Source organism: Poecile atricapillus, chromosome Z, assembly GCF_030490865.1.
Source record: "Poecile atricapillus isolate bPoeAtr1 chromosome Z, bPoeAtr1.hap1, whole genome shotgun sequence".
In the NCBI taxonomy this organism is placed as follows: Eukaryota; Metazoa; Chordata; class Aves; order Passeriformes; family Paridae; genus Poecile; species Poecile atricapillus.
In genome coordinates this window covers 40,950,455-40,976,550 of record NC_081289.1, presented here as the reverse complement: position 1 = coordinate 40,976,550, position 26,096 = coordinate 40,950,455, and the positions used below count along the sequence as shown (strand labels likewise).

The 26,096-nt window shown below is 39.1% G+C and overlaps 1 protein-coding gene across 1 annotated transcript in view; it reads right to left on the bottom strand.

Moving 5' to 3' along the window:
- Positions 1-26,096, bottom strand: part of LOC131572571 (receptor-type tyrosine-protein phosphatase R-like) — a 146,943-nt gene that overhangs the window by 15,373 nt on the left and 105,474 nt on the right. The window contains exons 9-12 of the mRNA XM_058825820.1: positions 15,610-15,796; positions 10,105-10,189; positions 4,269-4,348; positions 2,052-2,189 (exon numbers count right to left, since the gene is read on the bottom strand). Coding sequence (XP_058681803.1) covers positions 2,052-2,189; positions 4,269-4,348; positions 10,105-10,189; positions 15,610-15,796 — 490 coding nt within the window. The remainder of the gene's footprint in view (positions 1-2,051; positions 2,190-4,268; positions 4,349-10,104; positions 10,190-15,609; positions 15,797-26,096) is intronic.

The window sequence follows — 26,096 nt, the reverse complement described above, 5'->3', positions numbered from 1 at the left end:
AGTGGATAAATATACTTAAAGATATGAAGGCATTTGTATGTCTGTATACTGCAGATGTACCTCCCTGAAAATTATGGAAATAAAGCAGACCCCAGAAAGGAAAAAATACCAAGTGCTATTATGCTAAATAAGATCTGCTTTTGCCTTCTCTATAGAGAGCAAATATTTTAACAGTGAAGATAATATGCTGAGCATGGCCAATAAGAGTTTGCTTTTTATAAAATGGCAAGCAAGGTTTCAGGAGGAACCTGCTGACAGTAGGAGAGCTCCTAAGGTTTCTAGACAGGACAGCTTGCACAAACACAGCCTCTCTATATAGCCTGGGAACAACTTGAGGTTGCTCACCCTTTCTATGTGGAGGAAATTACCATTGCCAGGCACAACAATGCCGATAAACACCACTGCCTAGAGCCTGTGTAACTCAGGTAAACACAGAGCTTCCTGACATGATGAAAACCACTGGGCACTTCTTTCAAGTCATTCTTCTTACACGGTGTCAGATGTGAGTGTTTAAACAGTCAGCATTTCCTCAGTGAAATACTTACTCTTTTGGTCTATTAGCCTGGTTGATTGCTATGCTTTCATGATTAATCCTAAATGTGGGATTCCGAACACCTCTTTGAACAGCCTAGTGCAAAATAGCACCTGGTTTGGGAATAGGTCTTGGGACATTTTACAGGACCGACCTACTTTTCATCTACAGTTTCTTAAAATGCCCTGGATTTTAAGTTCATGCTCTAAGTCCAAGCTCATGCTGAGAAAAGTGAAGCAACAGTCAAGGGCAGAAGAAAGAAGAGTATGTCTACTGAGTGCACATTTAAATGGAGCAGTGAGTTTGAGCCCTGGGAATGCACTCAGACTCTTGGTCCTTGATCACTCAGACTAGAAACTTTAACTGAATAAACTCTGTTGCTCTAACATCAAGCATCTGAGTTTGAATAGCATGGGTGTGAGTGTAGCAGGGAAATACAGCCCTGGTGCTTATGTGGCAGTGTGCTGAGACTTGATTGAGGCAACTACCTGGAGCTGGGAGTCGTTACTAAGTCTGGACTCAAGAAAAAAAGTCCATCTCCTTTATTTCTGACTCTCACTTGTTCACAAGCCCTGTAAACCACTTATTTAACGTTCAGTCTTCCAGAACAGGTTTTGTGTTGGTCTTCTGCATGGGAGAGTGACTTTTGTTCCTAATTTCTGGTAGTCAGAAATACAGACTCTGGCACTATCAAGGAAAGCCTGACAAAAATATACATGATTTTTAAATAAAGATATTGAAGATATAGTTTGGAATTGATGCAAAAGTCATGGAATGCATAACACCCATGGTGTTATGCACCCATGGTTAGTTGGCCATTAGCCACTAAAATGCAATTGTCAAGTCTAATTGATACCAAGGTTAAGAGTATTATTTTCATTCTGTCCAAATTCCTCTGTAGTGTTGGCGCCCAACAGTTTGGAGCCCAAACTGTATTTCTGGGATGGTCCAGAAGATTTGTAACATCAGGGATGGATTAAATCCCTGACATTATAGCAAAGTGCAAACTTCAGCCATGTCAGGAAACTGCTAATCAAAACATTAACCATCTAGTCTTTATATACCAGAAAGTAAAAAGAAGTATAAAGGTGACCATAAATAGATAAATGAGGTGTTTCTTAAAAAGCGAGGAACCCAAAAGAACAGATCTAGAAAACAGGATTCCTTTTTTTAATGCATAATGGCTTATGATGGCTATGCTATTGCACTTGGTGTATTTGACCACCCCCTCATTATTTTTCACATATCTTATTAGCAGATTATTTAAGAACCAATTATAATATAATTGGTAATATATATACAATATATAATAATGTTAGCTTCCTTCTGTATCTTCTGAAGTCTGTAGTGTAGTGTAGTATAGTGTAGTATAGTGTAGTATAGTGTAGTATAGTGTAGTGTAGTGTAGTGTAGTGTAGTGTAGTGTAGTATAGTATAGTATAGTATAGTATAGTATAGTATAGTATAGTATAGTCCTGCAGCCACAGGAATAATTTCTTAGTTTGGCTAGTTTTCATACCTCATTTTTTTCTTTCAGCTTCGTGATCATAACAATGACAGGGCTGTCTTCTTGCCAAACCATCTGCCAGAAATCATTCACGGTATTAATCATGGGTCCCTGAGTTGCAATGAAAGCCTTCTCTTTACCTCCATATCCCTGGTTTAGGAACAGACACAAAAAACATTTACTTTAAATTCATGTGATCAGTCAATATTGCAGGTGAATAAAAGAGCAGAAAGAGCAGAAAAAATATCTGAAATAAAAGAAAAAAAATATTTGAACTGAAAAAAGTTACAACTAAAAGTAGAGCAGATCAGAAATTTTTCAGTAGAACAGTTTTTCTCTGGAAACTTATTTGATGAACTTAAATGGTCCTGAGAATACAATTCCCAAATAAAACAAATTTCCCTGTTTACTTGGCTTCTTTTAGCTAACTCCATTCTTCAAGTTTTTGGCACTTTCTTCATCCAGTGGTACTTTAATCTATAATTTAAACTGCACCAGTGTTTACAAGCTGGTTTATAGTCAACAAGCCACAGGAGAGAAAAGAACCATAAAAATGGTATCTACAAAGATTCATGATGGGAAAAAAACTTTAAAATACACTATTGATTGTGGAGTCAAAGACTCTGCTATACGTGTTTTCTACAGAAGAAGTGCCTTTATGAGACTATAGGAAAGACAACATCTATAGGGAGCATAGGGAGTCCCAAGACACACATGAGCATTCAGGAGGTCAAAGAAAAGTCAGGCAAACAGTGGGGAAGCAGAAGAGAGGAAAAGACAAGAAGAAATGGGAAAAACAAACCACACCTTTTTATTTTTTGTGTGAAAAGGAAAAGTTGTGATTTTGTGCAGTGACAGTGCCCAACAGTAGTGCAGGAGAGAGCCTGGCAATGTCTGCAGGGAATGAGTGAATAGAGAACAACATGAGGCGGTGTGGGAGACTAGCCTTGGGTCTTCCTTTTGGGAGCCTTTCTCCCTGACAGCTGTTACTTATTGCATGAACCAGTGGGATAATCCTCAGCTGGCACAAACTATCCTCCTGCCACTCACCAATCTGCCTGAACATACTTTGTCCAAGAAAGGTCTGTCAGGATCCCAACAAGCCAAATGACTTTGTACACATGGATGTGAAATTTCATTTCATTTCTGGGTTGCATTTTTTTCCACAGTTGCTGACAGTTCAACTGGTGTTAGTAGCAGGAGGAATCACCATATGTGAGAGTGAAAGGTGGTGGCACAGGGAAAACGGAGACCTCAGAGAACTCAATGTATGGATGGCCTGGCTCTTGGATATGATGTCATTGCTGTCCAAATAGAATCACTCTGGTTAGATACATGATGATGTCTTCATAAGAAATGCTGAAAGTACAGGATGAAAAGTGAGGCAGGGAAAGGGGTATGGTGCTGTTTACCTTCATATTAATGTACTGTTAATTAAAGAAGCAACATCACTGTAGAGCTCTGTGGTCAAATTCCCATTGTACTATTACTTTTATTCCAGCTGAGGGTCTGGATAATAAATCTAAAGAAAACATTAAATTTTGCAGAGGACTACACTCCTAAAATATGATTGAAGTAGTTCCTTTGTCGTCTATTTAGCATATACTTGGTCATGAGTTCAAGAAAGCTCTGCTGTCTGTGTGTGTGATCAAGGACTATAGCATACCTGACACTTAGAAATACTGCTTTCCAACAGGGCTCATGCTGATTGTGTCACTGTGTTATGTGACCAGTATAGGGAGTAAAATGTAAACAGCTGTGTTGTGGGCACATGTGTATATTTAACATATCTCTTTATGTTCCTTTTCACTTGTAACAGTATTTATTTAATTACTTAATGGTTGATGTCAGGACTATCAATTGGTACCCTGAAAATACTGGTATCTGTCACTGTTTAAAAGGTAACCCTCTTTACTATAAGGCAGTAGGTCAATATGAAGCAGTAAATACCAAAGTAAACAGGCAGTAATGCATGTGTTTCTTAATGTTTTTATAAACTATGTGATAATTATTTTTATTACAACCATTTTTGTACATTCAAAGACTATGTGGTCTTTGTTAGAAATGGCTCATGAAACTGTTTCTATCACACATATGTAGACAAAAAGATTTGGAATTATCAGCGAAGATGGCTAAGGATAAAGTAAGCGGCACCTTGGCAAAGCCTGTTATTCACATGGCAAATAAAATATTTTCTCAAAAGTACATGAAGAGTGTACATTTACTTACCCTAATGTAGTTAGCATTTATGTAGGTACTCAAGGAGTCAGATGGATTTTTTGGTTTCAAATACACTCTGCTTAGAGGATCTAAGAGCACAAGGAAGATGGAAATTAATAAGAAAACCCACATTTAAAAGATTTCTAAAGAGAATCAAAGACTTTCTGAAGGAAAAAAACTCCTGTTATTTGGGGCTGTCAAGCAGTAAAGAATTATGTACCAAATTCTTCCCTCTGCAAAGGATCATCACATGTAACTAAGGCACCCCAGTACTGCACAATGCTGGGCTGTGCAGACCATCTCAGTGAGCTGTGGGCACTGAAGCAACACTGTCAGGCTCTGGTAATGTTCAGTGAGGTCGAGTCTGTCTGCGCTGCCTATCAAGCTGACCTGCCTAGACTGTCTCTGAAACCTGTGTGCTATCACTGTACAATGGTTCATAATTACACCAAGCTCTTTGAACTTGACTTTGGTACTTTTTCCTGAAGCTGTAGTGTTCAGTGACTGCACTGGATGGTTGGATTTAAATTAAGAAAAGATTCCTCTGCCTGGAATAAAATAAAATATATGTTTTATACCAATTTAAGTTCACTGTAAGGGGCTAGATGAGGTAATCCATATTCTTCCCTTCAGTCCTGTGTTCTCATCTGACACAATTTGTGACCATTTATGTGTAGTGGACTTGAGACACCATGCCAAAATACAAGAACATTTTCCTTCACACTCTTCTTTCTTTCAGTCTTGGATGCTCTAGGATGGAGTGGGGGCCAGATCTATTGAGTAAAGAGCTGGGGGTTATTAAATCACTTCTGGAAAGGAAGGTTTTGCTTCTTCATTTGTGATGATGTGACACCCCCCCCCCATCCCCCCCCCCATCCCCCCCCCCCCATCCCCTATGTAATACCATTTTGGAATTAAAGCAGTATATTCTCAAGTATCCAATGTAACAGACAGGGAGCGAGATGCTCATGTTGTGGCTTTCTAGGGACACACTTTGACATTCTTCCCTATTTTTCTTTAAAAATATTCTACCCCTAACAAAATTACATAGAAATATTTCTGTGCTAAAGAAAATATTTTCTTCTGGAAATTTGCTTAAATACTTAGTTATAATCAGTAGGGTTTTTTGACAGTATACAGACACCTATTGGTTTGCAAATAATCTCTGGATAGCTCCTTTGCTGAGTGCAATCTATGCAATGAGTTTAAAGATACATATGTTGGCACTGAGCTGGAAAGAGATAAGAAAACACCATTCAGTGTGTGGCCCTGCAGTTTACACAAAAAATATATAACTGATATATATACATATGCTGCAGCAAAACCTAGTATTTTCAGAGCTGATTCTGGATTTCTTTTGTGACTTCTCATCCTGTTCCTAAGAATATGATAAAATCTTTGCAAATCAAAGAAAGAGGAGGGATGATCCCAAACGCACTTTATGTCCTTTTCCCACTGGAGGTCACAGGAGCACCTTGGACAGGAGTGGAGCCTTTGTAGAACCCAGGATGATGTTTTGAAAGTATGTTTCTTAAAATATGCAAATGACTGCATGATTTCAAAGTGTGCACATGGAAGTCTTATCTTCTGTGGTTAACAGCACTAGGTGAACCCTAATTAACTTGTGTTAAAATAACTTTGTACTAGCTTTCCTAACTTTTTTCACTTAGAGCTTTTTTTCCCCCCTTAACAATATGAGGACAGGAAACCTCTCATTTCTTTTCAGAACAGAGTGGTTATTAGCTATTTCCACAAATGCCTCAGGCTACGTGGCCTTGAAAAAACACCCGCTTCCTCTAGCTCACACAATGCCTCTGATTCTGCTGTCGCTTGACCCCTACCTTAAAAAACCTCTTCCAAGCAGACTCAACATCCAGTTTAATTACCATGTCTTGAGATAAATGCCTCTGTTACTAGGGAGAAGCTAAATCAGCTTCACAATTTCTGAGACCTCCTTCCAACTCCAATCAATGAAACAAACACTGCTTCCGAACAGGAATCTTTTATAAATTAACAGTCATGATCAGTTATGAAACAGGCAAGTGCTGCAAACTGAGCTCTGAGATGAGGAAAAACTGAGTAATGCTAAAGATCCAGAGCCACTAGACAATCATCAGACACAAGTGGAAGTCATTAGCTTCCTCCTGAATGAAAAATACCTTGGAGGTAATAAAGTTATCCTTAAGGATGGCAAAGTCTTGGAGTCTGAAGCTGCAGCAGATAGACAGATGTTGACTGCAAGATTGAATTCATCTATGTCTGTAAAGCATTTGAAAATGCACTGGTGCTGCTAAACACAATTACTAAGAAAATATGTCTTCTATAGTTTTAACTGAGGCAAAAGTACTGCTTTTTTCCATGTATCTAGGAAGTCTGGAATAGTTCTCTCAGTAGAGTAGTAGGTGCTTCTTCCAACTCCACCTTAATTAATTAATTAATGTTGTCCTGAATTTATAACATTGGAGGAATAGGAGGGTGTTAAAGGGCTGTAACTTGCCTTCATGAGAGTGACTGGTGCAGGGAACAAGCAGGGTTATATGGTAGAAGTGCTAGACAACCTCCCACCATGCCATGGATACTGGAGGATGCTTCACTCCATTAAGTCCATTGGTGCTTTCATCAGGGAGAACTGGAGCAAACATGTCTATTTGTAGTCAGGACTGGGGAGTTTAAAAATTTCAGCATCAAGAGAATGGTTTTCCAGCATCTGTTTAAGTGCTTGATCATATGATTTAACTTTCCCCTCGTCTTTAGTGGAATGTCAGAGCCAGTGTTAGCGCAAACACTTCAAGCAACAGATTGTGGACTTCTGGGTTTGACCCCCTAAGTGTTTTCTATCTTCATGTTAGTGTGAATCTGCTGTTCTGCTCAGGGTGTTTTCATGCAGACTTTTGACTTGAGGTTAGTCTTCAGAGAGGGACAGGGAATGGTAAACTAAGGACACACATACAAAGATACCCACAGAACAGTGTTAAACCACTTGCTCCTTTGTAAGCAAAAGTCCATGCATACTCTGAAATACCATAGGAATTCTGCAGCTGGTTTAAGATGGAGAAGTGAGACAGGATGTAGGAAAGATATAGGGCTGAAGAAACAGTGGGAGATACAGGAGAAGATAGTAGGAAGCTGAGGTCCTGCTGCAGGGATATATAGTGGGGGCTGCAGGAGACAAGCAGGCGAAGGTGAGGATGTGGAGTAAGAGGATGGGGAATGAGCAGGAGGGCTGCTGTTCTGCCACAGGAATTTGGCTGTGGTGAGAGACTGGGAAATCTGTGTGCAGGATTAGAAACCTGCTCAGAGGGCGTGAGAAATACTGTAGACTGGTGGCAGAAGGGATGCAGCTAAAGATACAGAGCAGGGTTTAACAGGAGCTATGGGTGGGGTCACAGGAAGAAGGATGGAGAAACACTGATCTTAAGGAACTGCTTAGCCACTCAAGGATTCTGATCCCACATTGGCCCCTCAGTAGTTGAATTAGAATATTATTGTAATGCAAATAACACTTGGAGAACTTAGAGCGGCAGCCTGGTGCTTGCATAAGAGTGTTGGCTGTATTATCCTGCAACTGAAACATCTGTCATAGAAATGTAACATCTCCTGTACTTTGTAGTTTTCCATATAGAATAATTTTCAATAGGCAGTAGCTGTATTTCACATGAGTGCATCTGCCTGGGTGGTATCTGCTAACATAAACCTGCTCTCATGCACCCTGTCATGGAATTATCTCAGAAAATGAGAATATCCACTGCAGCATAGAGGGTGGAGCTGGCAGGACTGGGCATTTTTAGGACGTCACTTGTCATCACAGGTGCCCCAATTCAGGAGACGCACCCAGTGCTGGGAATGGAAAAGATGATGCGGGTGCACAAAGCAGCGGGTTGATATCATCTGAGCAGGAAACCAGGAAAGCTGTTCTATTTAATCACTCAAATAATTTCCAGACCCTCTCAGACTGCATGTCGGCTGTGTGAATATTTATTAGGAACACGTGCCTCAATCCTCAAAATATCTTCTTTGAAGAAACCTGGTGCGAACACACAACAAAGCTTCTGATTTTTGTCAAGGATGGTTACAGAGTGCCTGTCAGTGGGTAGCTGTGGTGCACACCAGCAGTGTGCTTGGACTGAAAACTTGCCGTGGAGCTAGTGGCACATCCTGGCTAACTGGAGGTGAAGACACACAGGCCTGCTGCTTCTCAAGCTCATCAGCATCAAGCACTGCCCAGCTGTTGTGTCCCAATTCAAAACACATGCTACAGTGAAACTAGACTCATTGCATTTGCAAGGCATTGCTGGAGGTGAACCTGATGGTGGCTGGGACAGCCTGGACATGAGATGCTATGGAAGGGGAGAACTCCTTCCAAAATTCTGCCAGTTGGGCAGAGGGGGTTGGTGATCCCCTGTCTCCACTGCAGCTGATGGCAAAAGTCCTGCTGCCATCAAAGGGATCAGGATTTCACCCTCCATGTACATCCTGTTGACACTGGGCCAGATTCTAAGGGATGCTGAATTGTCTAATTTTTGGTATCTAACTTGCATTCAGCTACCTTCTGTTTTTAATTAATTTCAGTATTCCTTGACTGTACTTGGATGCACACAGCTATTGGCTGCAATAGATAAACTAACCTTGAACACAATGAAAATTTTATTGGAAGCTGAAGAGAAGCAAGGATTCCACACAATCTTCTTTCCCAGCTACATATCACATTTCTGAGATTAATCTAGAGGTTGAAAGCCATCAGTTTTCATTAATTTGACTAAAAGGCTTTGGTGTGATATGAACAAATTATAATGTTTTCAGGTTTGGTGAGAGAAACCTCATAATTTGTGTGAATTTGAATGACTAACATATAACATAGGCCTGCAAGGATGTTTCTAGTTGATACGATATGCTGTCATTTTAAAAGTATTCTTCACTCCAAACCTAAGCAAAGGATTTACATTTTTCTGTGGGAATGTTCTGCAATATTTTGAATCATTGAACTTTTTCACATTGGTGATGTCAAAGATAATAAAAACTCAACTATTCATGTGTATATTTAGCATAATGTTAAAACTTCGGCAACCTATTTTGAATCAGAACACAAAACAAAATGTTTAATAAAAGAGAAACGTAATATCTCATTATCCACCAACAAATGTTATGAAAATAGCTGCATTTCAGAAAAACATGTATTTTGAAGGAAAACTATTCCACTGAAAAGTTTTCAATCACCTCCAATTATAACAAAGCAATTGAATATGAATTTGGGCCAATGAAAATACAGAAGCAGTATAGCAAGGCAGTAACAAGTTAAGAGCAATGAAGAGGCAGCACTGTGTCAGGAATGTAAGCACATTTCTGCAAAGAGAGTTTAGCACATGGAGAGGGGAAAAAAAACAATCACCAGAGAGCCTTTAAAGATGAAAGCCCACTACAAGACCAGACAGGTTGCACTTGCTTTTTTAGTCTGGGTTTTTTGAGTCTCAAGTATCTTGACCCAACCAGAGGGAATTCAGTGACTGCAAGATGTTTTGGGCTATGATGAGGAGCTGCTGCAAGGCACATCAGACCTCACTCTCCCCATCTGCCTGAGCTGCCTTTCAGAGAAAATCAGCACAAGCCAGGTTTGCCCTTCAGCACATGGCTGGGATGCTGCCAACCTGTGTACCTACTAAGGCATCCAGTGAGAGTTCTTCATTTGCCAGTCCTACAGCACTGGGCTTCTGTTATCTTTCTACATGGATTATAAATGCAGGTGTGAATGGGTATACATCAAGAAAATAAAAAGACAGATTTTCACAGCAATACATTCTCAAAGCAGGACTAAATGTCATAGTAGGAAACCATGGGCTAGCTCACTTACTTGGCAAAATTGTTTTATAGCGGTTTTTAGTTCCATGACTCGGGATGTCAATTTCTTTGGGATCCACAAAATTCATTGGTATTTCCTATAAAAAATAAATTAAATCAGACTGATGTTTCCAAAGGAGCCATGCAGGAAATTATCACCAGAAGGCCATCTGCTGTTAAACAACTGTCTCTTAACATCAAAGTTATTAAGAAAAAAAGTGGTTCCCACCTCAAGCCTGTCAACACCCTTCCTTTAATAAACACAGGGAGTTGCATATTGAAGGGGTGACTTCCAAGGAACACTTCTGATAAATTATTAAAAAAAAAAGTTTTTATGGGATTAGGACCAAGGTTAAAATGCACTCTAGTTCCAGAAAAGTGGAGTTCAAAAGTACAGTACCATGGCAAAAAAGAGCAATACTTTACATAATTAGGAGAGAAACTTTAAAAATAATTAAATATTAATATATGGCAAACTTTTAAAAAATTTTGTGCTAAGCCCTTAACAATGAAATTCAAAGACCTCACTTGCCTTTTAAACTATGAGAATGAAGTGCCTTAGTCAAAAGTAATAAAAATCTGAAGCTATTTCTTTTGTTTCTCATTTTCATCTTTTAGTGACTGATTTACATTGCAGATGTCCAAGTAACTAATGTGACAGTTTCCTTTAAGTTTCAAAAATACACAAATTATAAACTCCTCATAAACTTAAAATTACTGCTTTTCAAACTGTCAGCATGAAAAGTAAAAAATCCGCAAAATTTTCATTGAACAAAATGTTTAACTTGGTTTAAAGGAGAAAAAGAACAATTTTGATTTTGAGGTCCTGAAGCAATGTTTCTACAATTGAATAAAACCAACCCTTTTAAAATGGCAGGATGAAACATGCAGGGGTTGTTGGTTTTTTTCATGATTGCAGGGGATGTTTCACCAACTAAAATAATCTGGCAAAATCACATTAAAAAGGCTTTGGTTTACTCAAATCTTCATTTTTATGCTGATTTTTTTTGCCACCATAATTTAAATTATCTTAGAGTAATCTGGAATTTGATCTTCCATAAATTAATATTTCGACTTAAAAGAACAGTCATAACTAGAGATTTGGAAACATCAGGCAAGCCTGGGATATTTAGCCTAAGAGACAGTGGCATATTATGTAATTGCCTCTTAGAGATATATAGGAACGTGAAGAGGATCTGTTGGCTTGCATCACTGGAAAATTTACTTAAAGATTTTCCTCCAAAATGAGTTGGCTTCTACTCTAGAGGTAGGGGTCTGCCCACTACTTCGGTACAGAAGAGATGCATGGTCCATGTCCTTCAGACACAAGCTCTCGTCCTGCCCAGCATAACCGACCTCTGCACAGTTTTTTTTAAAAAGGAACAGGGATGAGGCTTCTAACAGCTTGTCAAGCATGCACCCAACAGCAGATTTTTACATGGGTTCACCAAGCAGGGGAAGCTACCCTCTCACTTTATTGCTTGAAGAGATGGCAAAGTTAAGTAATATTTAGATAGTTCAAATGCTGTGATTTGTGTCCACTTCCCAACTTGGCTTCTGAACATCTTACTATGTGAGATTGCATCTGTGTTGATTTTTATTTTTCTACCCTTTCTGCCTAATGCCAGTACATTTCATGGACCTTCTTTTTAGTTCCCATCTCCCTCACTCAGTTTTATCCTTGATCTCTTCTTGGTCTTCAGCTGGCTCCTCAAAAGAATGACTCACTGTGTCAGGCCAAAGTGTTGCTGCTAAGACACACCTTCCTTGCAGGTACTTCACCCAATCCTTTTTCAGATCCCTGTACTGCCATCCATATGATGGCTGCCCTAAGTTCAGGATCTTCTCACTTCTAAGACTTCATTCTTGCATAAGCCTCATCCCCACAAGCTCAGGTCAAATCATCTCACTTCTATCTTGTGTCTAACGCTGCTTCCTCATCCACAAAACTACAAAAAGTCTCATGAGGTCCCATACCCTCCTCTTATTCACCTCTGACTTCTACCACTTCCCAATGGGGACCTCTGTCTGAGACTCTTACCCTTGGCCCTTGGGCTCCAAATTGTTCTAACTGGCTGACCTAGAGCTTCCCTAGCTCAGTTCTGGTACGAACACGTCGTACAAACATCACCAGGACATGGCCTCTGAAAGGTCTCCGTGCTGAACTATGCACCACGTGAGAGAGAGCAAGACACTAAGCTTGTGCTTAATGGGATTTCTGTCTGTCACCTACAGAGACTGGAAAAATATGCGTGAAGAAGGGTCCTGTGCCTGCCCAAGTGATGGTGGTTGGTGAGGGTCTTCCAGATGCCTGGCTGTATCCCCTACTATGCCTGCTGAAATTTTTAAATAGTTCATCATTTGGCAAGTTACTGACAGATACAAAAATGCCACCAGTTTGAAAACAGAAACACATTTCTTTGGGCCAACCGGGACCATTAATAACATTAATCACTTACATCCTGTAAACACTTTCTAATCAGTGGTCTCCTCCCAGTAGTAAGTACTTGTGTGTCCAAGGGCACAGACAAAAATCTGACAATACACTGTGGATCCCAGCCACAGACAACTCACTTATTCTGAAACTGGCTGTGAGAAAAAAGAGATTATTCCAGAAAAAAAAAGATCAGGATAATATTGTGATAACATTCCTGCTAAAAGGGGAGCAAATAAGCCCAGCAGACTGCAAACAGCAGGAATGTGCACAAACTATGAAGCTGTATAGGCAGTATATATATATATATATATATATATATATATATATATATATAAAGTTGTTTTATTAAACATATATATTTAATTAAATACTTGTAAAAAATGCATAAACTGCATTCATTCCTGTGCAGAGTCACTTGCATACAATTATAGATGCATATGCATATTGTTCATGGGCTGGTTTCCCTCTCTGAGCGATACCTTCTAATAGCAGCTATTCTGGCTCACATTCAGTTTCAAATGCTGTTCATACACTTGAAGAGGTATAATTTGGATCTCTGAAAGCATTCAAGAAAATGTGGCAAAATTTAGGAAAAATCAGGCAGGTAGTCATTATACTCATCCCTCCATTTTTACGAGGACCTAATTTTTAATTTATCTAATGATCAGGAACTTTCCCATGCAGGACTGTAGCTCTTAACATTCAGGTGTTTGGGAATGAATTCTGTCACCAACTTCAGATATTCTGTCCTTTGAAAAGTAGCAATTCAGACTACTAAAGAAAACATAAATGCTGGGCAAATTATGTTTCTTCCTCCTTGTAAATCAGGTATATTCTCCCAACCAAATTTTTAATTATTTTAATTTTTAAAATTATTTTAAAATTTTTGATTTTTTAATTATGTCCTTTAATTTTAATGAAAAAAAATTGAAGAAGTAAAAATAACCTGAAACCACTCATGTTTTAGTTTTCCACTGAAAACTTTGAACATTTCTCCATGTTTTTCACATTTGGAAGTTTTTCATGAGAGCTAATAATTCTAGTCTGCAGAAGACTGCCTTACTGTATTTCTTTAGCTCATTAAAATGAGCTGTGTGAACAGCATGGCTGAGGGTTATATACTGCATTCTTTGCAAGCCTCAAGTTCCTACTTGAGCTATAATCTGTAGCAGGGAACATAGTAAACAGATACTGTTCAACAGCTTCATCTTAAAACACATTTTTAAAAATGGTTTAAAAACAGAATAGACAAGTCATGACCTTTTCAATAAAATTCTGTGGAAACACTCAATGGCCAAAGCCATGCTGTGCTCCCCTGAGGGACAAATAAAATGTGACTCTGTCTCCCCAGAGCCATTCACAACTGCTGTGTGAGACAATTTGGGTAAACAGGATCCTGTGAGGTGCCAATTTGTCTGTACAAACTGTCTCCTAACATGGGGGGCTTAAGCATGATGAAGTTATTTCTTCTGACTTTCCTGCCTAAGCAGCAGAATGGCAGAGAACCTATGGCATAACTGGTGATAAAAGTATGTTGGATAACTGTATTTTTTTCTGTGTACACTGTCTATCCATATTTTGGGAGAAGAACTGAGGGATTTACTTTTCTTTGGCAAATGACTTCTACTATAAACCTTGGATTTTAAAGGTAATTAAAAGGGCTGCTCCATAGGATGCAATTATTCATAATGAAAAGCTATTTTTAGAGTAAGATGGCACTCATCATCTATTGATACACATTGTACAAATCGGAAAACAAAATGAAACCTAAGGGATCACGTGCTCTGTCATGTTCAATTTTAATTCCTTCGAGTTTCTCTGATTTAGATATCAGATTTCTAGACATACAGTTAGTTCTCTGGATCAGTTCTGGAACCCTTCTGAAAAATTGCTACCTCTGATTCCTCAGCTGCTGAAGCACAACTGCTACCTTACACCTCTCCAGTCAATACACTAGTAACGGCATATATGGACTCCTTTAGGATTTCTGGGTGACTACTAGCTTTCTTTTATTAATTTTATTGATTTGCTATAGAATCCCTTCCACTAATGCTTCAATATCAGACAGAACCTCTAGTAATCTGCTTGAACCTATCTCTGCACAGATGTAGGAAATTTCCTAAATTCTTCTAGGGTCAATGCAGATGCAAATAATGGAGTCACTTCTCACCTACTGGTTCAACCTCCCCAGATAATTTTTCTACCATTTTTATCATCAATTCTTGTATTCTTTAGTCAGCTTTGTGCTTTTAATCTATTTAAACATGAAGTTATGATTTTTTCAAATTCAAAACCTTTTTTGCCCTGCATTACTCAGCTTCCACATTGAAGTGGCATCAGTTTATGCTCTTTTTTATTTCCCTTGTAAAAAGTGTCTCCTTTTTTCCTAACAGCTTCTTTCATTTGAGTGTTTTGCAGTACCACACTTTTTCAGGTCTTCCTAAAGTAAAGTGTTGTGTTTTCCCTGACTGAGTTTTTCTGCTCTGACTTTTCTCCACCTGGTTATTTCAGATTCTTACTCTTTTTACTAATAAATTCACTTGTAAAACACTTTGGGGTTTTTTGTCTTGAGTATATTAGGCTGCTGTATGGCATGGTATTTTTGGACCTTGGGAAAAAGTCCCTTTTGGACAGGAACTGTGGGTGTCCCTATCTGCTCAAAAAAATAATTTACAGTGACTGAAAATTTAGTGCTCAAATTGCAAACATACATGGTGTTTACATGGGAATAAACAAAATCTCCAATTATTACTGTGTTTTCATCATAGCCTTTATGATCTCTTTGAAACTGTCACAGTGTTACAGTTCTGAATGTTTGCACCACAGCTCTATTATAATACTTAGCCCATCTATGATAGGACTTTAAACCAAGAGGAATCTGTATTTTTCATGGTTATAAATGACTAACTTACCTGTCTTTAGTGTGCAAACATAAAACACCACCTTGACACTGTCTAATCTGCCCTTTGGAAATGATTTGTACCTTGTCATTAAAGTGTTGCCCGATTATTTTTTCCCCACAGTTTCTGTTGTGCTACTTATATAAAAAAATCCTCATTTCAAGCGTGTTGTGAAACTCACCATGAATTCTGTTTGAAGTAAATGAGAACATGCAACTGTGTCTCGAAGCTGCTGCCGTGTCAGGACGCGGCCAGCTGACTGCAGGTATTCCATCGCTACTTTTTCTCGCGGGGTTGGCACAGTGACGAAAGGTTCAACACTTCCCAAGCTGCTCATATCCAAAGTCAGTGAGACATTGGATCCTCGTCTGCATTAGAAAATATTTCAAATGGTTATATGAGATCTGTGTTACTGTAAATCCCACACTCATGAAGCTGATCTGGAGTTATTCATGCACCCTGACTTTCTCTACAGTCACTGAATGGATTTGGGCATGCAAAGACTGCAAGACCAGTTTCACTGGTACCAGTCAGCAGGTGGAAAACCAAGTACATCCTACTTCTTCAGTACATCCTTCTTCTTCATCCTACTTCTACCAATGCTGCAAAAATGTGGGCTCTGAGCAACCATTTGAATTATTCTTAGAAGCAGAAATAGCTTCCTATATGCTACTTTATTGTTAAGAATATCAAATGCAAAAGTGGTATCTTGGAAAAGAAGAAATATTTCACAGAAAAAAGTACAGGGGATATATTCTGATACACATAACAATGTCAAATAAATTCACAGTTATGTCAGGTGCATGTTTAAGAATTTACTGAAATTAAATATACATAATGGAGCAGGGAAATTTGATAAAACCAGCAGAAATAAGTGAAAGGCAGTGCAAACATTAACAAAATAAACCAAGACAGTAGACAATGTTAGGAAGAAGGGAAAGGAGAGTCAATAAACCACAACAAATGATCTGTGTCAGTGGAGAAGAAATGGTCATAGACTTAAAAGGGGCTATTTTGAAATGCCAAACATCTCCTGCAGGACTATAAAATTCCAGGAAAATAAACTTGGATTCAGTAACAAATTTGAGCCATGAAAATACAAATAGACAACACTTTTATGGGGTTTGGTATGAGCCCTATTTTTTGGGGGGGCTTTCTCAACACAACACTTAAGAAAACTGGCTTTTTTTGTATTTGCAACCCATCAATCAAATATTATCTACTCAACCCTTAACTTTAGGCATACTGATTGCCAAAAATCCATGGTCTTCAAATTGTGATGACTAAACACAAATCTATAGCCATTTATCAAAGCTTTTGTGTTTACTAAGCAGCAATCAGTCCTGTAAGACTGACAGGTTCAGCTTGCTGAGCTGATCTACAGATGCCCAGCTCAGTTAACATTTACCAAGCAGCTATGCATGTAGAGAAATATGAGAACACCAATTTGATTCCTACCTCTGCGCATTAAGGTGTGCTTGAAAAGAAGTTCTTTGAACTCTGTTACTCTATCATGCTTGGCTATATACAAACATAATGTAAGGTTGTCTTAAGTCTCTCCTAACAGTCATCCTGCCAGATGGGTATACAACTCCACGCCTAGCCCATTTGCCAAAGATTAACCATTTACTGGATAATCTATTATACAGTGATTCCAGTTTTACTGCTGAAACTGTGCTTGGTTGTGTGCATGTCTCATCTGCAGGAGAACTGCGGGGAGAGTGTGACTGCACACCTCTCTGAACACTGGATGTTAAGATACAATTGTGGTTGTAGTACCTCCTACTATAGTACCACATACTATTATAAATATAATACAGACATCATCTGATAGTATCTGTGAGGCAAGTGCTACTAATGCTGGGGGAATACTTTCCTCTATAGAATCATGGAATCATTAAGGCTGGAAAAGACCTCCAAGACCAGTGAGTCCGACCTTTGAGCACCACCATGCCAATTAAACAGCATTAAGGGCCATGTCCAATTGTTTCTTGAACACTTACAGGGATGGTGACTCTACCACTTCCCTAGAAAGTCTGTTCCAATTCTTGACAACCCTTTCAGTGAAAAAATTCTCCCTAACTTCCTCCTTGAATCTCCCCTGGTGCAGCTTGAAGCCATTTCCCTTTGTCTATTGCTGATGGCTTGGGAGAAGAGGTTGACCCACTCTCAGGTTGTTGTAAAGAGAATAAGGTCTTCTCTGAGTCTCCTTTTTTCCAGGCTAAAAATCCCCAGCTTTCTCATCAGCCTTTCAAAGGACTTGTGCTCCTTCCCCAGCTCCGTTGCCCTTCTCTGGACATGCTCCAGCACCTCAATGTCCTTCTTGGAGTGAGTGGCCCAGAACTGGACGCAGGACTCACCAGTGCTGAGTGAAGGGGGACAGTCACTGCCCTGATCCTGCTGATCACATTATTCCTGATACAGACCAGCCTGTGGAGCTTCATGGGGTTTGTGTGACCCAGGGGCAGGACCTGGCACTTCACCTCCTTGAACCTCATACATGTCAGCAGATGCTTCAGTAATTTTATTTTAAATTAAGCTATTTCTGTCATCTTAGTCTACATGAATAGAAATTACTCCAGTCACTCACCTGTCACTTAGCAAAGCACAAAGCAATCATGTCCAAGAGCCAAGACCACCTGGTGGAGTGGGTGAATCTCAGATTGTGTCATTTTGTTCACAAGCCTATTTCAGCTTAGGTGATACGTGGGCGGCAGCAAGAGCTTTGCTGCCCAGGCCTGCAGATGGTAACAGTGAGTCAGCAGTGGGTGTCTGTCTGCTTCCAGGGTAGAGAGGGACAATTTCTGTTGGCACAGCTAAGTGGGTGGGCTATGATTCTGCTAATTGTGCTAGAAGGTAGGCAGAAGTGAAGGAGCATCCTGAGCATGAAGTGATGGGTAAGTGGTACATGCACAGACTATCGGTAGAGCTCTGTGCCTCGTGGCACAGCCTGCATGGTACTGGAGCCCCAGTCAGCAGTATCAGCACTCACACCCAAATCCAGAGCTGTGATAGTCTGGGAAGTGGGCACACCATGGTGGCTGCTCTCAGCTGGACCCTGCAGGAGGGTGCTGGCTCATATGCCCATCCCATTTCCCTGGGGACTGCCCCAGTCTGTGGGGGGAAATCAATTCCCAGCTCCACACCACCTCTCAAGGAAAACATCCTGCTAGACCTCTCTGTCACAAACCTCTCCCACACAAACACCTTCTGACCACGACCAGCAATTTATTCCATGGAAAAAGGCAGTCCCTCAAACAGGTGGCTCTGAGTGCATATATTGCAAATCCAGTCTTTTGAAAACCAAAGAGCTGTGCAATGAATCTCTCAAAATCTGTTTAGCCTACCTTTGGTTGAGAAATGAGTAGCAATTTAGATTCAGACATACTTCTGGGAGAGCCTACTGGAATTTCCTAATATAGAGGAAAAGTATTCCCATTGTCCAGTAACAAAGTACAGTGAAAATGTTAATATTTTCTTTGGCTTTTACATTGTTATAACTGACAGTCTTGGCAACGGGGTGATTTCCTTTTTAACAGCCACTACCTGATCTAATTATAACTCAGAGTTTACAGCCTTTACCATTTATGGGAATTATTGATGAACCCTGGTCTTGAGGATCTTACTCTGGAAAGAACCAGTTCTTAGGTGCGTATTTAATGCATTTAAAGGTACACATTGAATAAAATCTGAATATAAAGCAATCTTCTTAGAAGTTCATAAGAGGACAAACAATAGATCCCAGTTTTAGAGGCAATTCTTGCATAAATATGGATATCTCAAATAACCCTTTTGAAAAATTATTCTTCAACTAATAAAATTCTTTAACTGAAGTTTACATACATTAGAAATGCTACAACCAATATTAGCATTAATCACACAGACTTCTTTACTGCATTCTTTATGCTGAGCAGCAGGGCTGAAAACAGAACATTTTGCATCGTCTTGAAAGATGAGGGAGGGCCTGAACAATCATGTGTTCATATGTTCTAATAGTAGATGCTTAGTCTCAGGTCCTCCTCTAGATTCTTTGGATTCTCAATGGTCCCCTAACAGTTAAATTATTTATTTAAATTTATCAAATTAGTTAATTAATATTTTTGTTAACATTTTAATTAACCATTAATAAAATTAAATTAAATAATTAATTTAAATTAATTAAAATTTTAATTAAGTAATAATTCTATTCTCTGTTGAAGAATAGAAAGCAAGAATTCTCTTCTGTTTTACTACCTGGATGGAAAGAGGTTACCCATTGAGCTCACCTTTATCCACCTTACTAGGAGGGACTGCACAAGGCTGGCAACAAGGAGGTACCACCTAAAACAAAGCCCATTTTTGGTAATTATCACTTGCGTACATTAAGTTTTGAATAAGGAAATCACAATCAGACCAGTGACACTTTAAGTCAGACAGCTCATTCTACTTGGAGATACATTTATATATATATATGTATCTCTTGACCGGTATTTTTCCACTTCCAATTAGAGTAAGGGACTCATACATGTGAGTTTTCCCTTATTTCTCCCAGCAAAGCTGGTTTTCCCCTTTTAAATAACTTTATATTCTTTATGCTCCCCATGTGAATAGTCTGGGTCAAATTAGAGAAGATTTTATTATGATACACCTACCCCAGCATCCTCTCAAGGTTGTTTCTTGACAAGGAAGAACACCATGTGAGGAATCTGAGGAATTGTAAACATTCGTGACAACATTATGTTAAAATTGTCAGGAGACTAACTCTTCCGAAGTTCCACCAGCTGGGACAGCCACCTCATCACTGGGTACGTGGATAAGTGCAATCAGGAAACCACTTGTGTCTGTGTATTGTCTGGAATCCAGAGGGGGGTCTTACTACGTACTCCCAGATCTCTTTTCAGTTGGATAATAGGAACAAGTCCACTGATGAGAATTCACCATAGTATTTTAAATAATACATTTATAGAACCAGATGATATCAAGGCATGATAAAATAAAAATTTTAAAAAGCAATGTTTGTTTGAAAATTCTCAAAAGGAAGCTCCACCTCTCCACCTTGGAGGGCCACCAGGTTACTAAAGCCCTATCAAACATTAGTGAGGTCATTTCCAGGTCTTCCCTGATCCTAAAATTAAGCCATAGATGTTGATTACAAAAATCCAATTGCCCTACACATTTAGCCAGTTGTTTATTTGAGCTGAATAATTTCTTTAAATATACATCCCCATGTTTATTCAGCGCTCCTGAAAAATGCCACACCCAAATTCCTGAGCCTCGGCCTCTCATTCTCTCTCTAGCGGTTTTGGAAGCAGCGGTGATGGGTGATGGCTGCTGCCCTCTAGGAGTCATTGCCCTCTGAGCCCAGAACTAGGGACACAGGAGGTGTTTCCTCCTGTGCCATCGCTGCTCTGTCCCCTGCCGAGCTGCTCAGGAGCGAGCTGGGTCAGGCATGTGGGTGAAGAAAGCCATCAATGAGCATGAAGAGCACAGCTGGATGCAGTCGCTGGGGAGAAGGAGTTTGCTTTGGGTCTTCAGATGCCGCTTGTACCACGGAATATACCACTGGGCTATTCTCCCTGGGTTTCACTGAAGGGAAAAACACCACTATTCCCCTGTGCCTTTTGCTCCTCTGGTGCTCACAGATTAGCCCTAGACATGGGTCCTTGCAGGTCCATCTCATCAGCAAATGCACCGAGTGCAGGAGGGGTTTGCTCTGCTGTAATTGCACTTGGAGATCACAACGAGGCACATGCTTTCCAGGACTTACTCCCTTGCTGCTGCCAGACTTCACCTGCATATCTAGTTTTATGTTTCAGTAGAGCAATTCAAAGGGGGAAAAAAAAAGTACATTTGGAAAAAAAAACCATGGAAAAAATACAGCTCTTGGCTTGCTTTCTGCTTTTAAGAGAAAACATGGTCACATAGAGGAACTAATGTGATATGTAAAATTCCAGTGAAGTGTGAAAAATGTGGTATATTAGAAAAGGATTTAGTATTGTTATTGTTCCTCTATACCAATAGAAAATAAATATAGGAAACTTTGACTTCATCAAGAAAAGTCAGTGTTGAAAAAGTGAAAAGTAGAAAAGCAGAAGTACAGAGAGGTTAAAATCAGTCTTTTCAAATGACTGAAGATATTGCTGTTTTCTTCCTGCCTTGGGCAAATAGTAATATGGATGATCTAATAAACAACTGAGACATTTCTTCACAAATAAAGATTTGTAATATCCATTACAGACAGTCCTGAGAAGGTTAAGAGATGACTCCCATTTGAAGCAATAATTTGATAAGTTTTAAAGTAACATTCACAGTAGTATTAAATAGTTGCTTCTAACACATAAGGACAATTTCTATATTTTTCAAAAATCCATAGATATGATTCTTGCTCTGTACTTGCTAGCCTTAAATATATATCCACCATGTGCTGCTGATATTACTGGATATCTTGGGAAAGGAGGGCTGAATGAGAGTATGGTTACATTAATGGCTGTGATAATCTCTTGATTTTCTTCTGAGCATCAGCATAGTATCTCAAGTTTTCTAAGAATAAAATAAAAATCCGTTATTGAAAATCCCAATTTGAAATATGAAGATTAATTTTTCTTACATCTACATTCTTTCCTTGGAAATGTAGAGCTCCTAAGTTTCAATTTTCTGTTGTGTTGCAGCACATATTAAAGAATATTCTGATAGAAAACCCCATGAGTTCTGATAATACACAATACCCATTAATGTAATTACCCTCCTATTTATTCCTACTTTCCACAAAGGTTAATCAATATCATCAGTATTAGTTTGAGAAAATAATGAACTAAAAATCTTTAGGTAAATATGTGTATGTCATGCTAACACATAAGTATTTGCATATATTATTTGTTGTGCATACTGGACCTTTAATTTTTACACTCCCAGGTGCCCTACGAAGCACTGATATACAGATGCCATACTTGGCAGACCCACAATGAAAATGCAATTTCCCAAATGCTCTTTGCTTTATCTGCTAACAATTCTGGGTTTCACTTGAACAAGAACTGTGGCTTTTAGGAACCATTCCTACCAGAAGTTATCAGCATTTTCAACAAACCAAACCTGTATCACACCCCAGACTGAAGTACTCAAAAATCAGAAGTTGAGATCAACCAACTAACAAGGCCAAACAAGAATGTATTTTGTATTATGGCCAGTCTAAATTGATAGAACCTGATACCTTGAAGGATCTGTTCTGCTCAGCTCATGTCTGCCTATTTTGCAGTTACTTTATTATGCATAAAAATAAAAAATTCAGGACCTTAGTTCTACCTTCAGCACTCTGGTGTGCAGTAGATCAAAGCTTGACCTTCCCCACTCTCCTGCTATCCTCTGACATACCAGTGCTACTTAAACCATCAGAAATTACCTACTGACTTCTTACCATGCATGGGAACAGTAAACCTCTCTTTTTCTATTGATTCCTGGCCTCATTTCCAAAACCTTATTTCTCTCACAGATGAACATTCCTCTGGCTCTGATTTTTCCTCTCCAGAGAGAGCCTGGAGAGATAGGTAGATATTAGCCCAATTTTCCACAAACGTGCTTAAGAATTAAATGGTTAATATCACTGGTATTTATATTATTTCTACTCTGCCTTGCAGATATCTGCACTTGAGACAAATTCTGTAGCCATTGGTGTGAGCAGCCCCATCTTACCAAACCAAGGACCTCATTTACAGAGGCTAATTGGATACAACACTGAAGTTAATACCTATCACCTGAAAGCCATAGATGGAATATATTAAGCTCAGGAGTCCAAGAAAGGCAATAATATGAAGCATGCATCTTCTTGGGAAGAATATCTGCTATTTCTGTTCATGCTTACTCTGCCACACAGCTCTCCTCACAGTATTTCGGTGTTGTGTTTTTATTTTTCTCTATTTGTCACTCTTAACACTGATGTTTTCTGACTCTGAGGAAGGGGTCTGGAAATGATGACAGTAGGCTGTGTACCTACTGAAAGAAGAGGCAAATATGGCTTCTGTGAGGCAAGACTTCCAATCCTCTCTGGCCTCCCAGCTACAATAAATCTCCTGGCAGCATATTCCATCTCTCTCTGAGTCCACAGAAACAGTTCTGGAGCCTCAGCTATGAAATTTAAAGAGCTTTTTGAGAACTGGAGGCATTTCATGTTCTCTTCAGAGGGTCTGATCTTGTTCCCACAGCCGTGAGGGAGAGGAGGCCAATACATCTAGCACTAAATTGCAAACAATTCTCAGGATCTACTCACAGCGCAGCAGGTCAAAATGAGCTGAGGAAACGGTTTTGACAAGTACTTCTGGATTAAGTTTTAAGCAATCAGTATCTGGTTAGGACAGGAATGGCTCAATATCCTGTAGAGGAAAACAGCTGACATGAGTGTAGTTTCAACTTTCCCTCTTTTAATCAGGCTTTCTAATGTTCTGCCAATTCACTCCTGTTCTGCCCTCGATAAGGCAATGCTCAGCTACGGGAACTGACTGTTCAAAAATGCAAAGCTTAAACAGCCTCCCATCTTTTCCTGTAGATTATTTCTACAATCAAATTGCATTTTGTCACGCAAACTTCCATCTTCAATAAAATTTGAATGGCAACATAAAGCTTTGTTTCTGCTTTATAGGCACATATATGTGTCTGTAGCGTGAGTGAAAATTGAGTTGAATGTTCAGAAGCAAAAATAAAGATGCTAATTTGTTGTGTTTATCTGAGCTGCTTATTCCAAGAGATTAACAAATGTTTACCAATTTGTGGTTAATTTTCTTTAGATTGTAAAGCTTTAATTTAATGCAGTCTTGTTTATTACTATTCTTATCTGCTTTCATTGCAGCATTGATCTATTTCTTATGGGAGGCCTCATTGCACAAACTTACTGGATGACCTGTTCTCTCTCTCTGATTGATGCACATGCTAATTTAAACTAATCTACAATGAATATAAGCAAAAGGAGTTAAAAGAGTAGGAAAAAGGAAAAGAGAATGGGGAGTGATAAAATTGACTGCACATGTTAAATAAATGCACAACTTAAGGAGCTCAGATAATGCATTTATTTAGGGTAAGCCAGCAAGGACTGTTAAAAAAAAACAAAAAAAACCAAACACATATTTTGGCTGCTGTATATTTTGCTTAAAAAATTTAAAAAAAAAATTTGCAAAATATTTTTGTCATACTTGTATAAGTTTCCCCTCTAGTTCATAAGTACCTCTGTGAGACCTTGGAGGAGCTGTAGGTATGTACCACCATTGCCAATTTAGATCTCTTATCCAGGGGCAAAGCCAGATTACTTTTCCCAGAACATGCAACACTCACTTCTTCACTGAGCACTACATCATGCCCAGAGGGTGCTTGTCTGCATTATACAGAGAACAGCCTGTCTAGGAAAACTGATCTAATCAGTGAGGATGGAGAGGTGTGACACTACAGCAATAGCTTCAAGGAAGTGTTTTTTTAAGGCTACTTAACTGACATTTACTGTTTTTCAATTGGTCTATAATTAAATAAATAAAAAATGGAGCTTAGATTTTTCATCTTTTAAATGAAAAAAAAAAGTTGGTTTGTTTTATTTTCATAAGAGAAGCCTTAGGTAAGTCAATTTAGCTTCATGAATTCCATAATTATCAATCCCTTAAGCACAAATTCTACTTCCATCCTGCAACTGCTGCTCATTTAAGGAATATAATCTACAACCCTTACATCCAAACAAGAAAACATAATCTATTTGCACATTAATGTCTTTCAATACTCTTTTGAGACTTTAACCAAAACCAGCTGACCCGGAAAATTACATGGACAGGAATACTCTTAATGTAAATGGTCAGTATCTTCAGACAGTATCAGTAAGATACTATAAGAGAAAATTATTTTTTTATTGTGACTTGAAGACTAATCAGTACAATGAGTTCTTTCCTGGTGAGTTTGCCATTTGGGAATGACAGGAAGGAACATCTGGGAAAAGAGGCGTTTACTACACCCTGTCAACCTTAAGATAAAAAAGCACATTCCTTGTTTATTTGACTTGGTCCTCATTATCTTTAAACTACTGCAAGTGTCACACGGAAGATTTCTAAGCAGACAAATGAATTGTTAGTGCACTTTGAAGAAATTACTGAACTGCAGCAGTTTCTGACGAATGCAAAACCTCCAGACCCACAATGTCGCTCAGCAGAGCTGCGCCACCTATGGACCTTCCCAAAGGAAGCCGGCAGAACAGCTCTGCTCGGTCACACAGCCTACAGAGCACCTAAGGCTGCCTGCACACACCCCAAATCCTTGTAGCACATCCACTTTGGAACACAGTTCCATTTCCAGGGTGACTAATGAGCCTAAGCTGTACAATGGATTGATGGGATTTGAACTCTTAGAGATAGGACCCATATATGTGCTCTTAGATCTGCCCTTTAGCTGCTTCTAAAGTCTCCAGACCTGACATCTATCTAATTCTTTTCTTGATCCACTTTCATAGTCTGGCTTCCCAGCCTTGCTTTCTATGGGAAAGCTTGCTCAAACAAGTGTATTAATGGTATAAGTGCCTGTATTCCCTTTGAAAAGAAAGTTTAGGAAATCCACTTAGGCTTGCAATTTGGAACAGAGCTATGTTTAAATACTTTTAAAACAGCTGCAAATGTCTGCATGCCAAGGTGTACCTTACCTTGCACTTCAGAGGTTAGGTGGACCTTTAAAACA